General features: G+C 30.9%; 1 protein-coding gene across 2 annotated transcripts in view; it reads left to right on the top strand.

The window, feature by feature from the left end:
* LOC142325516 (NHL repeat-containing protein 2) overlaps positions 1-12,549 on the top strand; it is a 51,436-nt gene extending 38,887 nt beyond the window's left edge. Inside the window, exons 10-12 of one of the 2 annotated variants that reach the window (XR_012756557.1) lie at positions 3,318-3,501; positions 4,374-4,495; positions 9,658-9,771. Coding sequence is in view for 1 of the 2 variants with exons in the window: in XM_075367382.1 (XP_075223497.1) it covers positions 3,318-3,501; positions 9,658-9,905 (432 nt within the window). In the remaining variant the exon portion in view is untranslated. Of the gene's footprint in view, positions 1-3,317; positions 3,502-4,373; positions 4,496-9,657 lie in introns of both variants that reach the window. The other variant, XM_075367382.1, reaches the window with a different exon arrangement.
* The last annotated feature ends 362 nt before the right edge of the window (positions 12,550-12,911 follow it).

The following is a 12,911-nucleotide window of genomic DNA, read 5'->3' as shown; positions in this document are numbered from 1 at the left end:
TGTCTACAAAATATCCTGAAATGTTTATTGTACCCAAAGTTGTCATACATGACTGCATTTCATATAACCAAGGATTGGTTCCTGCTTCACAACAATGCTCCGACTCACATGGCCATCATTGTACAGCAGTTTTTGGCAAAATGACATGTGACAGTGCTAGACCATCCTCCATACTGACCAGATATAGTCCTTATGGATTATTTACTATTTCCCAAAGTCAATGTGCCCGTGAAGGGCGAGCAGTACAAAACAATTTATGTTGTGGAAAAAAGTATTACAAACATGCTAAAGGTGATTCCAAACGAAAACTTCTCTAGGCTTTTCACAATCTTTGTATTCAATCTAAATGTTGTTTTGCGATGAATTGAGACTGTACAGAAGTTTAAATACAGATACATTTTTTCTTTGTTTTTATAGCCTCAATCCTAAAACGTTTTGTACAAACTGTATCTGTTTACGCCATTCTGGCATAAAGTTTTCCGTTATTTTCTACGAATTCCAAGCTAGGGTAGGTCCCGTTGCTTTGTTACAAGGAATGTTTGAATTCCACTTGGTTTCGTATTGCTGGGTCTGTAAAGCCCACCTGTTTTTATTATTGTTCTTGTGTTCGACCCTCCCACCATCATCCTTAGCGACCGCGCCCAATATTCTATCGAGTTATTTCTGACTACCCTTTTCATATACCCGTTATTTTTTCGTCCCCTTACTAATACACACACACACACTCTCCTGTCCACTACCTGGATCTGGTTACCCCCGCCTTTTTTCGCCATCTTTTCGGCAGAGTAAATCCAACTTCTCACCACTGCAGTCGCCTAGGGCAATACTCTCCTGCAAACTTTGTGGTAACATTCACGCTCAAGCAGAATTTCAAACTCATCACTACACATTTGAGATTCCACGCCTCATTCTACCACTAAACCACATCACGCCGCTGTATTCCTGATTCACCGTGCGGACTACGCCCAGGACTACATAGGTATTCTTCTGTATTTGCTGTTACGAGTTCATCTCTGGCAAATATTTGTGTGCTACAGGCAAGTTCAGTTTTTCATTACTCATTACGTTAAACCTTTATGTTATCATTCAAATTTGTGGAACATTCAGTTCATCCTACCTATGCCGTTCAAGTTTCAATTTCACTTTAGTACAGTCACGACAGGTCACTTACAGAAGGCTGTCATTGTTCAGCTGCAACCCATTTCATGTGCTCAATTAAGTTCAGTGTGATTATATTGTAATTAACTCTTTTGTACTGTAATATTATTGTGTCTTTTTCTACGTCAAACTAGAATTACATTTTTACATTATTTAACGTTAAGTTTGTGGTTCATAAATCAGGAAAGGCCAATGCCAATCAAGATTTACGGTAATTTGTTTTTCTAAGTTAATGACATTTGTTCATTCCTAATCTTTCGATATTACAACATTTGTCAGCAATGCAATAGTTTTCAGACATACTATGTTTATTGATGTCATATTTTTTTAAAGTTATAATTAAAACTAAGGTGTTTCATGTTATCCTTCAGGCTTTGTCAAAAACGTATATTGTAAAAAGCTGTATTTAGAAGCGTGTACTCATGTATTTTTTCAGTTAACTATCATTGTTCAGACGCTGATTTCAGCTGATGTATTAAGTAGTTTTTAAGGTTATAATAATTAACTTATATTAATTTGTTTTCATTAAAGTCCAATTTCTTTTGGCAAATACTAGCTGTGTGTTTTTTTTATTTTTTAACTTTACCCAACAGTATCTTTGATGATATCAAGAATATTCTTGAAGAAGATAAAGGAATTTGTGTAAAAAGAAGGGGAATAAATTATGTAAAGTCTGTGAATGATCGATGGTTTAGATGGATGGGATATTCAACAAATAGAAAAATTATATAAGACATTAAATGAACATTAAGAAAATTAAAATTGTGAGGATAAAATATTAGTCGATGAATTATTCTTAGATGAAGGTTAGAATTGTAAAAACCAGTAGATTATAAAAGTGAAAAGGAATATAAAAGGCTGGAAACACTTGAAATGTGGGCATGAATTACAGTACAGTACAGCCAAGAAGTCCCCATACTCCTGGGGACTCAAATGCATTAAAGTGCAGGATGCGCTTGTTGGAAATGAATTTGTTGTATGTTTTCAAGTTTATCCAGTTGAGGAAAGCAGTATTTGTTTGACATATCGAGATAAACATTTCCATTAGTAATGTTTCCAGCAAAGAAAAAAGGCTCGATTACAAGATTTTTCATCCCACCAAGCTAAACATTGACTTTAGGCGTGTTGGATCATTTCTTAAAAATTACGTGTGTGTTTTCAAATCTCCATACTCGTGAATTGTGTCGGTTAACACATCCATTAATAAGGAATGTAGCTTCTCTAAAAATTATATCGTCTAAAAATGATTTGTTTTCATTAATTTTTTGGAAAATTTCATCAGTGAAATTGAACATTTTTCTCCATCATCAGGTTTCTCCATCCTCCTGCTGTACCTGGATTTTATATGAGTGTAATGTTAATCTTTTGTGTAAAATTTTGTGAATTATTGTTTTTGGAATATCTAACCCAAGGCTTCGACAAGAAATGGATATGTTAGGACTTCTGATTGCAGATTATCTAATTCGTTCAACAGTTTCTTCTGATACTCATGGTCTGACAGTTGAGTTTTCCTTGAGAACAGATCCAGTTTTTTCAAACTGTTTGAACCAATATCTTATAGTATTTTCATGTGGTGGCTGTTTTCACTATAACGTGGTGGCTATATTCACATCAAAATGCATATTGTACTAAAATTAGGAACTTTAATTCAGCCTGCCACAAAACACACTTTGCTTTTTCTTGAATAGTGAACATAATAAACACACCTTGGTAGCAATATAAAAACTGGTGTGGTGGTTTGAATTGCTGTTATACAATCTTTCGGGTTGGAGGTTGTCAGGGCTACCAACAACTTTTCACAATTTCCCTACTGCCATAATCTAAATTACAGAAACCCTACCATTCTTTTATGAAGACCATGAATATAAAAAAATGAATATTTTCTTTTGCTATTCAAATATGTTAAAAAGTCTTATCTGCTATTTAAAAGTTAGTTAAATATGACACACTGTGTAATTTTTTTATACATATTTACAATAAAGTAATGTTATATAAAAAGAGGTAATAAGTTAATAAACTAAAATTTTAACTGATATGGTCTTTATCTACACTTATCAGTAATATATACGTTTTTAAAATATTCCATTAAATAAGATATAAGAATTTTAAATTTGATTATAGAATGTAAGAATATATTAATTTTTTTTTTTTTTTATTAGCTAGTTGTGCAGCTGTCATCAAAATCAGGAGAAAAGAATAAAGGAATTCCAGTTGTTGAAGAACGAACTCTCAATTTATCCTCTCATGGTGGAAATTTAAATATTAAAATTGATGTGATTTTACCTGATGGTGCTACTCTTACTTCAGGAGCTCCTTCAAAATGGAGTATAGAGCTTCCAGCAGGTTATTAATTTTAACTGCATTTTCTAATTTTGAAACTGATATCAAAGTTATTTAATATTGATAAATATGTGTGTGTATAGCTAAGCTAAAATATTTGTAATATTTCTGGATATCTGTCCAACTTAAATAAAATTTCACTGGTATCCACAGGAGAGGGTTAGTGATTGAGCCATTCATCTGGAAGGTTTTGGATTCTGGTCAGACTTGGTTTTTTCACAAAATTCAGATTCATCGTGCAATAGAAACATATTACAGAACTGTAGTCGGTCATAAGACTATTATTACTTTAGTGCCTAAATAAATATATAATTGTATTATTTTAACAAAGTTCAAAACTGTTTAGTGCAGGAAGTGGTAGTTTATTGATTTTTGGGGAAAATGCATAGATCCTCCTTAGAAAATGATCACAAATACATTTATGACCACTTCTGCACAGATGAAATGTAAAAATAATTTTGAAATAACCTTTTACAATAGTTTTTATTTTTCTATTGTTATTTTTAATAACTACATATAACTCTGTTATATTAATTCAATATGGTTTCTGTTAAAATCCATAAAATGACAGTAGTAATACTGAAGCTGTAATTTAAAATTTTAACCTCGCATGATTTATTAACAGTAAAGGATTATATTTTACAATAACTTCCTGTTCAGAAAGAATGAAATCAATGATATTAATTTTAATAAGATTTAACTTTGGAGGTTCAAAGTTTCTGTCACTGTTATCATCCATTTAAATATTATTTGCAATTGAATTTGAGGATAAGTAATTAGAAATGGATTGTGAAATTTTAATTAAAATTTTAATTATTTGAGAGTAATCTTTAAAACTTTCGGAAAATTAATTTTAGATATTAATTTTATTACAGCTTTTTTAAAATGTAATTCTTACATGTATATACCTACTTAACATCTATTCTTGCATGGTGGGAGTAATGAAGAAGGAAATAAATGTTGCCAGATCCCTTTCAGACAACTAATGTTTTTACATGTAAGGTTTTTATTTACTTTAATAGCTGAATAGAATTAAACAATATTGTTTTTATTAAATTTAATAAAAATCTGTTTACCATAACTTTACTGTAGTATTTAATTTATATTAGTAATTCATATCAAAGCCAACACCTAATTTCTTATATCTCTACAAATTATATTAGTGAAGATGTCACATCTTCACAAAACACATAACAAATAGATGGATATAAAGTTTATTAATTTTAGATTTGACAGCTCGTTTTAAAACAGTATAATTACAAATTACACAACTTGTCAGCCAAATGCATTAAGTAAACTAAAAAACTTTTAAAGGCAACCATCAAATGTAAGAGTAACTTTTTAATACTTTAATCTGATTATCCATTTCCAAGATCCTTAAACTTGACTGTGCACATGGGTGTTTCCAGATGGGGGCAGATGCCTCCATTTCCAAGATGGAATAAAAATAAAACAAAAAAATATATAAATAACAAATTTTTGAAAAACTTTTTCAAAAACAACATTTTGAGAGATACTAATTACAGAATGATACTCTTGCACCATCTGTGAGAAGATTTAAAAATTAATGTTACATGCTGGCACCATCTACTTGTGGCAATAAGAGTTTTCTAGAATAGTCTTGTTTCATTTCATGACACAATGGGCATATTCCTGAAGCTATTTAAGAGTGCATACATTTTTGGCCAGTACAGTTGTTATTTTCATACATGTGTGTACAGGTATAAGTGTAAATAGTATTGTCAATTATAACTTAAGGTAGTGTCAGTTTTTTACAACTGTAAAGTTTGTTTTTTTTTGCTGGCCACCTACCATCTTTTTATTATAATGAATGGATATTAGAACATTTTTTGGTAAGTAGCCTACAGTGACATTTATTACAGGGTTTTATTTAACTTGCAATGTATGTACCTTAAATTTACATAATTGGAGCTCTTGCTTTAAAAACATGTAACTTAAAATTTGTTATTCTTAATTTTTTGGTCAGCTTGCAAGTGTTATGCCACTAGGAATTCTTTTTGGCCAGCCTCTGTGGTACGAGTGGTAGCGTCTCAATCTTTCATCTGGAGGTCCCGGGTTCAAATCCCGATCAAGCATGGCATTTTCATACATTACAAAAATTGTCATTCATCTCATCCTCTGAAGCAATACCTTACAGGAGGTTAAAAAAAATAATTCTTTTGGATCTTTCAACTTAGTAGTTTCATATTTAAGTTTATAATTTTTGTTAAGTTCTTCTAAATAATCAGTATTTTTTTTTATGAACAATTAAAAATTATTCAAAGCGTGGCCTAATTACCAATATCGCGTTTGGCAATTGCTCAGTCTTTACATCAGTAAATCGGCTAGTTTCCAGTTTATGTTGAATTCATCAGTAAAGAAAAAACATTTAACAATCGTGTGACAAATTTATGATAATGATTTGGATTTATGGAAATATCCGTTTTGAGGTCCCAGAGTCCAAAAATGTGGTTTCTAAAAATGTGTGATAAACTGTCTATTGATGATTTTTCCATATTTAATATTATTTTTTACTTAATGTATTATTTATCTATTATTTTTCCATTTTAATGTTGTCATATTTTTTAAATAAACTCAAATAATATAGTCATATACCATATGAAACTTGATTTTGACAAAAATGTTATTCCTTGTCAAACCAATGCAGCATCCACGTCAAAATTTGGTCAAATTAAATCTATTTTTTTTGGAGTGAATTTAAAACAAAAAAAAAATACCAGCAGCAGCAATGAGGATGAGGAGAAGGAAGGACAACTACCCTCTGGTTCAAACACTGCAACTACAGGACCTTCTTCTATGGTTCAAACCAGTGTGCAACTCAGTGAAAGTGAAATTGAAGATGATGGTTGCCATGAAGAGATATTGAAAAATTTGTTGGTCTGGTGAGCATTTTGCCAGTTGATAAAGAAAAAATGTTTTTTTGGAAAATGTCTGAGTACCTTTGAAGAACTATGATTTGTGTCAGATGTCAAACACTTCAAGAGGAAATTCACTCACCACTGGCTGGACGCATATTCACCGTGGCTAGCTTACTCAAGGCAACTCAAAGTTGCTTTCTGTAAATTTTATGTGTTGTTTCCACCGTCAGTGAGAACGATGATAGGTGGTTGAGGTTCTTTTTCCATCAGACCTTTCACTAACTACAAGTACATGCACATGCACAGTCCTAAGGTCATCAGACTTAAATGGAATCTGCAAAATTGTTCTTGGAGGGTGTTCCAGTGGACATCCAACTTTACCAGTCTTCACAAAAAATATTAGAAAAATACAATAAAGCACTGTCCTCAATTGTGCCCTGCACAAATGATTTACCTCTCAAGAGGCAAGAAATCTAGATGAATGCATACTTACAGACTTATGCAATTTATGTTTTGAGACAGGTGATTCAAAATTAAAAGACTATTTTGAGCATGGTCTGAATGGCATGGACAAAAGTACAAAAAACCTTCTACTTCCATTGTTCTTCTCACAAACTTAACCTTGTCGTGAATGACTTAAATTTTGTTCCACAAATTTGAAACTGCAGTGAAACTATCGAGAACATCACAATTTTTCACGAGTTCCTTTTATGAAGCAAGTTTATTGCTAGCATTCCTTTATTGTTTGAAACTAAGTGGTCAGAGAATTGCAAGAGCATCTGTGTTTTTAAGGATCACTTCATTGATATTGTTAATCCTTTAGAGATGATAGCTGAAGAGGAAAATGCAGCAACAAGAAAAAATGCTTATCCTGATCTTTATTTATTGTGTCAGTATCATTAACTGATAATTTGCAAATATTTTATTTTTCCTTTTGTTATTGTGTAATTCTGAAAGCTCCCCCATTTCATTTTGAGCTGAATATGCTTGCATATTTATATATAATATTTAGATTGTAGGTAGCCATGAGAAGGGGGGTCAAACATCTAAGTGCGTGCATTTAAATTTAATACAACCACTGCAGTTGTGGAAACTAAAATAAAGAGGTTTTTATTTTTTGTAAAAAAATAAAAATTTTTCACAGATATAATCAGTTTATTGACTGTGTTTACTAATATCTGGTAGAAATCAGATAAATCATATGTATTTATTCCATCTTTTTCTTTTATAGTAATTTATTGGGTGCTGTTAGTTTTTTCTGTAAAATAGTCTTCCTTGTTCTCAGTTTTAATATTTGGATCAGTGTTATTTTTATTCAAATATTAACATGATTAATAATTACTAGAATTTACTCCACTAATTTTGTACATTCATGTAAATTTATTAATACTTTGTAATAATACAAATATAATAATACTGATACAGCATATCAAGTGACGCACCCCACATAGCTCCATCTTTCGTATACGACTTTTTGCCACTAATCATCCAGTTATTCCATTGATCACTCATGTGATCGTTGAATGGTTTATTTGGAGAGATGTCTAAAGGTTGAAGCATTGAAGTTAAACCACCCAGTATAACAGCAGCCTTAGTATTGTTCTGTGCTAAGCTATTTTTAGTGTTCTTAGTTACATGACTGCAAAATGTATCCCACACCAACAAACTGTGTTGATTTCGTAGAACATCTGGTCACCTCTGCCATACATTTTCCACCCAAAATTTTACATCATTCTTGTCCATCCATCCCTTTTCATGAAAATGCCTGGTGAGAATTTTATTTTAGGATTAGTTTTCCTCTTGAAAATGACCATGGGTTTTAACTTTGTTCCATCTACCATGCATGTTAATACTACTGTAAACCTGGTCTTTTCATTGCCTGTATTTCTTTTTGACAGTTTTTATGCCTTTTTTCCACAGTTCTATTTTTTACCATGTCGATGTTAATCAGTATTTCATCCATATTAGATAATGGAAAGTTGCATTTTTGCCTCATACCATTAACAAACTTGTGACTTTTTGATCAAGATCTTGTGGTAATTTCAGCGCAATTTTTGTTTTCTGTCATACTTTTTTTAGCCTTCGGTTACAGTTAAGTATTGTTTCAGAGGATGAAATGAATGATTTGTAGCATGTGTGAAAATGCGATGCCAGACTGGGATTCAAACCTGGGACCTCTGGGTGAAAGGTTGAGACACTACTACTCACGCCATGGAGGCCGGCTTTCTGTCTGTCATATTACCAGATTTTTTCTGTTCTTGAAACGATTGTAACAACCTACTGTTGCTTTAAATTCTTTGCCTTTAAATATTTCTTGTAACAACATAATTCTGCCTCTGTTCTGTACCCATTTTATTTAAATCTAATTATTATTAAAAAATCTAAATCTAGCCAGATTATTATTTAAATCTAAATCTGGCCAGTAAGCTATTCCTCTCCTCATAGAACATTCTTTCTTTGGCATTTTTTTAATAGCATCTTCATTCTTTCTCCAGTCTCTTACCATCTTCTGTGTTATATCGAAAGCCTTTACTGCAGCACAGTTCGATTTTTTAGCCTGTTTTAAGACTTTTAACTTGAAGCTAGCTAGCTTCAAGTTAAGAAGGAAATATGAAGCTTCATATTTCCTTCTTTTCAACAATGTAACAATGCTAAAGGAGGCTTTTCCTTTATGCAGACTGCAACTGATCTTGAAAATTATACAACTTATCCAAAAATCTATCATATTATTTAAATCGCTAAATGATAAAACATTACATTGTAATAGTAAAACAGTACTAAAACAAAATAAATATTAAAACTTATGTTTATTGAGGTACTGAGGAAAAACAGACAAATTGTAATTATTTTCTAGTACAGTGTAGGGTGTGTCCACAAAATAGAATAGCCATATGACCCAAATCAGTGTGATTAGCACATAATTCCATTTATGTTATACAGTATTATTATCCAGATTATAATCGCTGATCTAAATTCATAGGCCATTGATAGTTTGGGGGGGGGGTTGTCTTATACGACAAATATATACTAAAACTATATACCTTGTCTTATCTGTAGAAATGTACGGTAGTTGGTATCTCCTTCATCTTGAAGTTTATATTTTAATAATGCTTGTTTTTAAATGCTTACTTGTTATTTTAATTGCTTGCACTTGTCAGCAAGTGGTACATCATAGACTTTATAACATAATAGTAAAATTTATAATTGATAGTTAATATTATAATAAATAATTTTTGTGTATTACAATAATAGTTAAAATAATTCAGTTTTACATTTTCAGGTTGCAAGTGGTTGGTGAATACAAGTGCTGGAATTGGTGATAAGTTTTATACATCAGAGAAGTGGGCAGTCAAAATAAATGAATTGAATTCAAATAATACAGAAAATAATATTCAGATTTGTTGTTTTGTATTTTACTGTTTAAAAGATGTTTGTTCATCTAAAAAAGTTGCATTTCTCATTCACATTGATCGCAATAATAATGCACCCGAGTCTGCAGAATGTACTTTAAAATATGTAATATCTTGACTAGTAACATAGTCTATTAATTTGTTACACGATTTTGTGCTTCCTATGTTGATTTATATATATGCGTAAGTACACATATATATAACTATAGTTATATCCATCCAGTTGATTTTGTTAATGACCGTAGCTGTGTGGTGTTAGAAACATTTGCCGATGTCTACTCCTAGCACTTTAGTATTTTTACCTATAATTATGTGATCATTTATGCAGAAAAAAGTTTTCCGTCTTGAAGTAACCCTACTTGCAGAGTTAATAGCAAATAGAAAGTAGGTTTTATTTTTTTAATTCAAACTAAAATATGAAGTGGTGTTTTATTTTCAGATAAAAAAATTGAATTATGATAAACATGACAAAATTCCACGAAAAGCTGATATGACTAAATTCAAATTTACTAAAAAAATAATAATATACAGTACGAGCCGAATTGGTAGCACATGCCAATCCTTTCCCTTCCCCAGATTTAGTGCATTGCATTCTCCAACTAGGATCCCATCAGCGCATTCCTGCTAGACTGAAAGGCACAGATCTTTTTGTCTACTTCCCATCTTGACAATCAACTGACATGCAAGTAATTTTAAATCAGTTCTTTTAAAAATAGCTTGAATTTTTACATGTAAAAAAGTTATGCAACCCTTCCTTCAGAATCTTTACATATCCATCACTTTTCAACATACCTTCTACTGAAAGTAATGAACAAGAACCTTCAAATGTGAAACAACTCAAAGACATTCTTTTCTGGGGCATTTTAACTGATTGTTGTATATGAACTGGTGATGTATTTTCATCTGATGTTTTTCTAAAGTATGGGGGCTTTGTCTTTGGACATAAAAATATGACTCCACCAGAAAACATAACATTTTTCATCGTTTTGGGTCAAGTTAGCATGTGCTTTGGGGTCCATAAAAGCCTTTTTTTACTTATTGTTGGTGTTAAAAGCTGCATTTTAGTTGACTGACAAGCTTTCTGTTTAGTGAAAGAAGTCAGTGTCTAACAGTTGTCACTTGACTTCCATGACTGCTAATTCTAGATTTAAGTCCACAGCATATAATTATGATTCAAGTTTACTTTTTCTCACTTTTAACTGATATTGTGTTGGGAGTAGTTTTTCTTTTACCACATGTGGGATGTGTTAAAATTTCTTTTACCTCCATTGAGATGAAAAGGAACCGGTTTCTTTAAATTGTTTTAAAATAGCATTCAATGTCCCTAGTCCAACACCACACTCAGAAGCTACATATTTATCGTTGTCATACTGAAAGAGAAACAATTTTTGAATGCTTTTCATGACACACTGAACAAAAAATAAGATTCGTAATAAAAAATTAAACTTTCAAAAAACGTCAACTTGAAAATAGCTAAATAACAAAGGACAATAGCCATAATATAGAATCTTTTTCTGCGATCATGACATTGATTTTTCACTTTTATTTTAAATGCAATTAAAAGTGATTTTGGTTGACAATTTTCTTTTATCACTATTTTTAAAAATAAATTAATGACAAATTTTGTAATTTTCAGATAACAAAAATTTTACTTTTTGACATCCTAGATATATTGAGATTATTTCTATGAATATTGCCTATTTAATATGTGAAATGCCAGGGAGTAGTTAACTTTTTGTTTTTTAATCAGTGTTACTGTCATTTTCAAAATATTTCCTAACAAATGTGAATTTAATTATTGATCACATGGCAGCATACTACAAAAACAAAGTATTTTTCTAAGAATATTAATGAACTAATACCAGCTTTTTGTTTGAAATACTCATAATTGTTAAGGTGATGTCACAACTAAGATTCAGGTGATTTCTTTATTATAGAAAGCTGTAAGTTACGTAATAGTTTAATCTATTCATTTTTTAGGTACTTATGTATTATAACAGCGCCACTATAGTTGGAAGGTTACATATAACAGGTCTGTAAATTTATGGTAGCTGTTGGAATCTGTTAGGAATAAAGTAGAAACATAAAACAACAAATTGAACCTAACCTAACAGCTTCCTCTCTTACTTATAAGTTCACCGTTAACTTTAACAAATTTCTATTTTTAACGTCTTACTGATAAGAAGTAGAACATAGTTTTAACTCTCCACTAGTTGTGCTGGTTATAACCTCCCAATAGTGGCACTGTTATAATGCAAAAGTACCATTTTCTTATTAAAAAAATATATATATATATATTTGATATATACTAATTATGGTTAATTAATTGCTTTATTAATTTTAGTTCAGTGCAAAAGAATTTTTTATATTATATTGCATAACAAAATATATATATTTTAATGAATATAATTTTTTAACTTTCACCTTCATTTACACCTTTTTAGCAGAACAGTCACTAGTATGCTGGAGTCAGTAAAAACATTTTTATACATAAATTGGTAATCGCCATGGCTAGGCTATCAAGACTGCTTCTGTGAAACGCTAGGGAAGTCAATTCCCTAGACCTGACATTAATATTTTATGTAAGTAATCATTATCAGTAGCATGTTATTGCATTGCTCATATATGGTATATTGTACTATAATTATTATCCCTATTAATAATTTATTGTGTAATTTGTCACTTTTAATGTAGAATTATCTTTTTTCAAAGTAGTTTTTTTGTTTGTCTGAAGCAAAAATTTTTACTAAAAAATTAATAAATGCTGTAAAATAAAAGAAAAATTAATACTAGACTTGTCTTTCACCTATACTGTATATACTATGATCTTTCATATTTAAAAAAAATATATATATATAGACTTAAAATAATCCAAGAAATAAGGAAACCATGAGTTTGAAAAGAGCACTTTGAAAAAATAAATTAAAAATTTCCAGCATGAGATCATGGAAAATTTTTCCAAGTGATGGAAACTTAACTACTTAAATTTACCCAAGCCAGCTTGAGCTCTAACACCAATCTGAAGCATCATCAGTACTACACCTTAGTCACTGGTGCTCAGTGTTAACAACTGTTATTCAACTAGATTTTGATTACCAGTTTTTTTGCTACAGACATAACTAAA

This window comes from Lycorma delicatula, chromosome 5 (assembly GCF_047948215.1).
Source record: "Lycorma delicatula isolate Av1 chromosome 5, ASM4794821v1, whole genome shotgun sequence".
Taxonomy (NCBI): Eukaryota; Metazoa; Arthropoda; class Insecta; order Hemiptera; family Fulgoridae; genus Lycorma; species Lycorma delicatula.
This window is presented reverse-complemented; position numbering and strand designations above follow the sequence as displayed.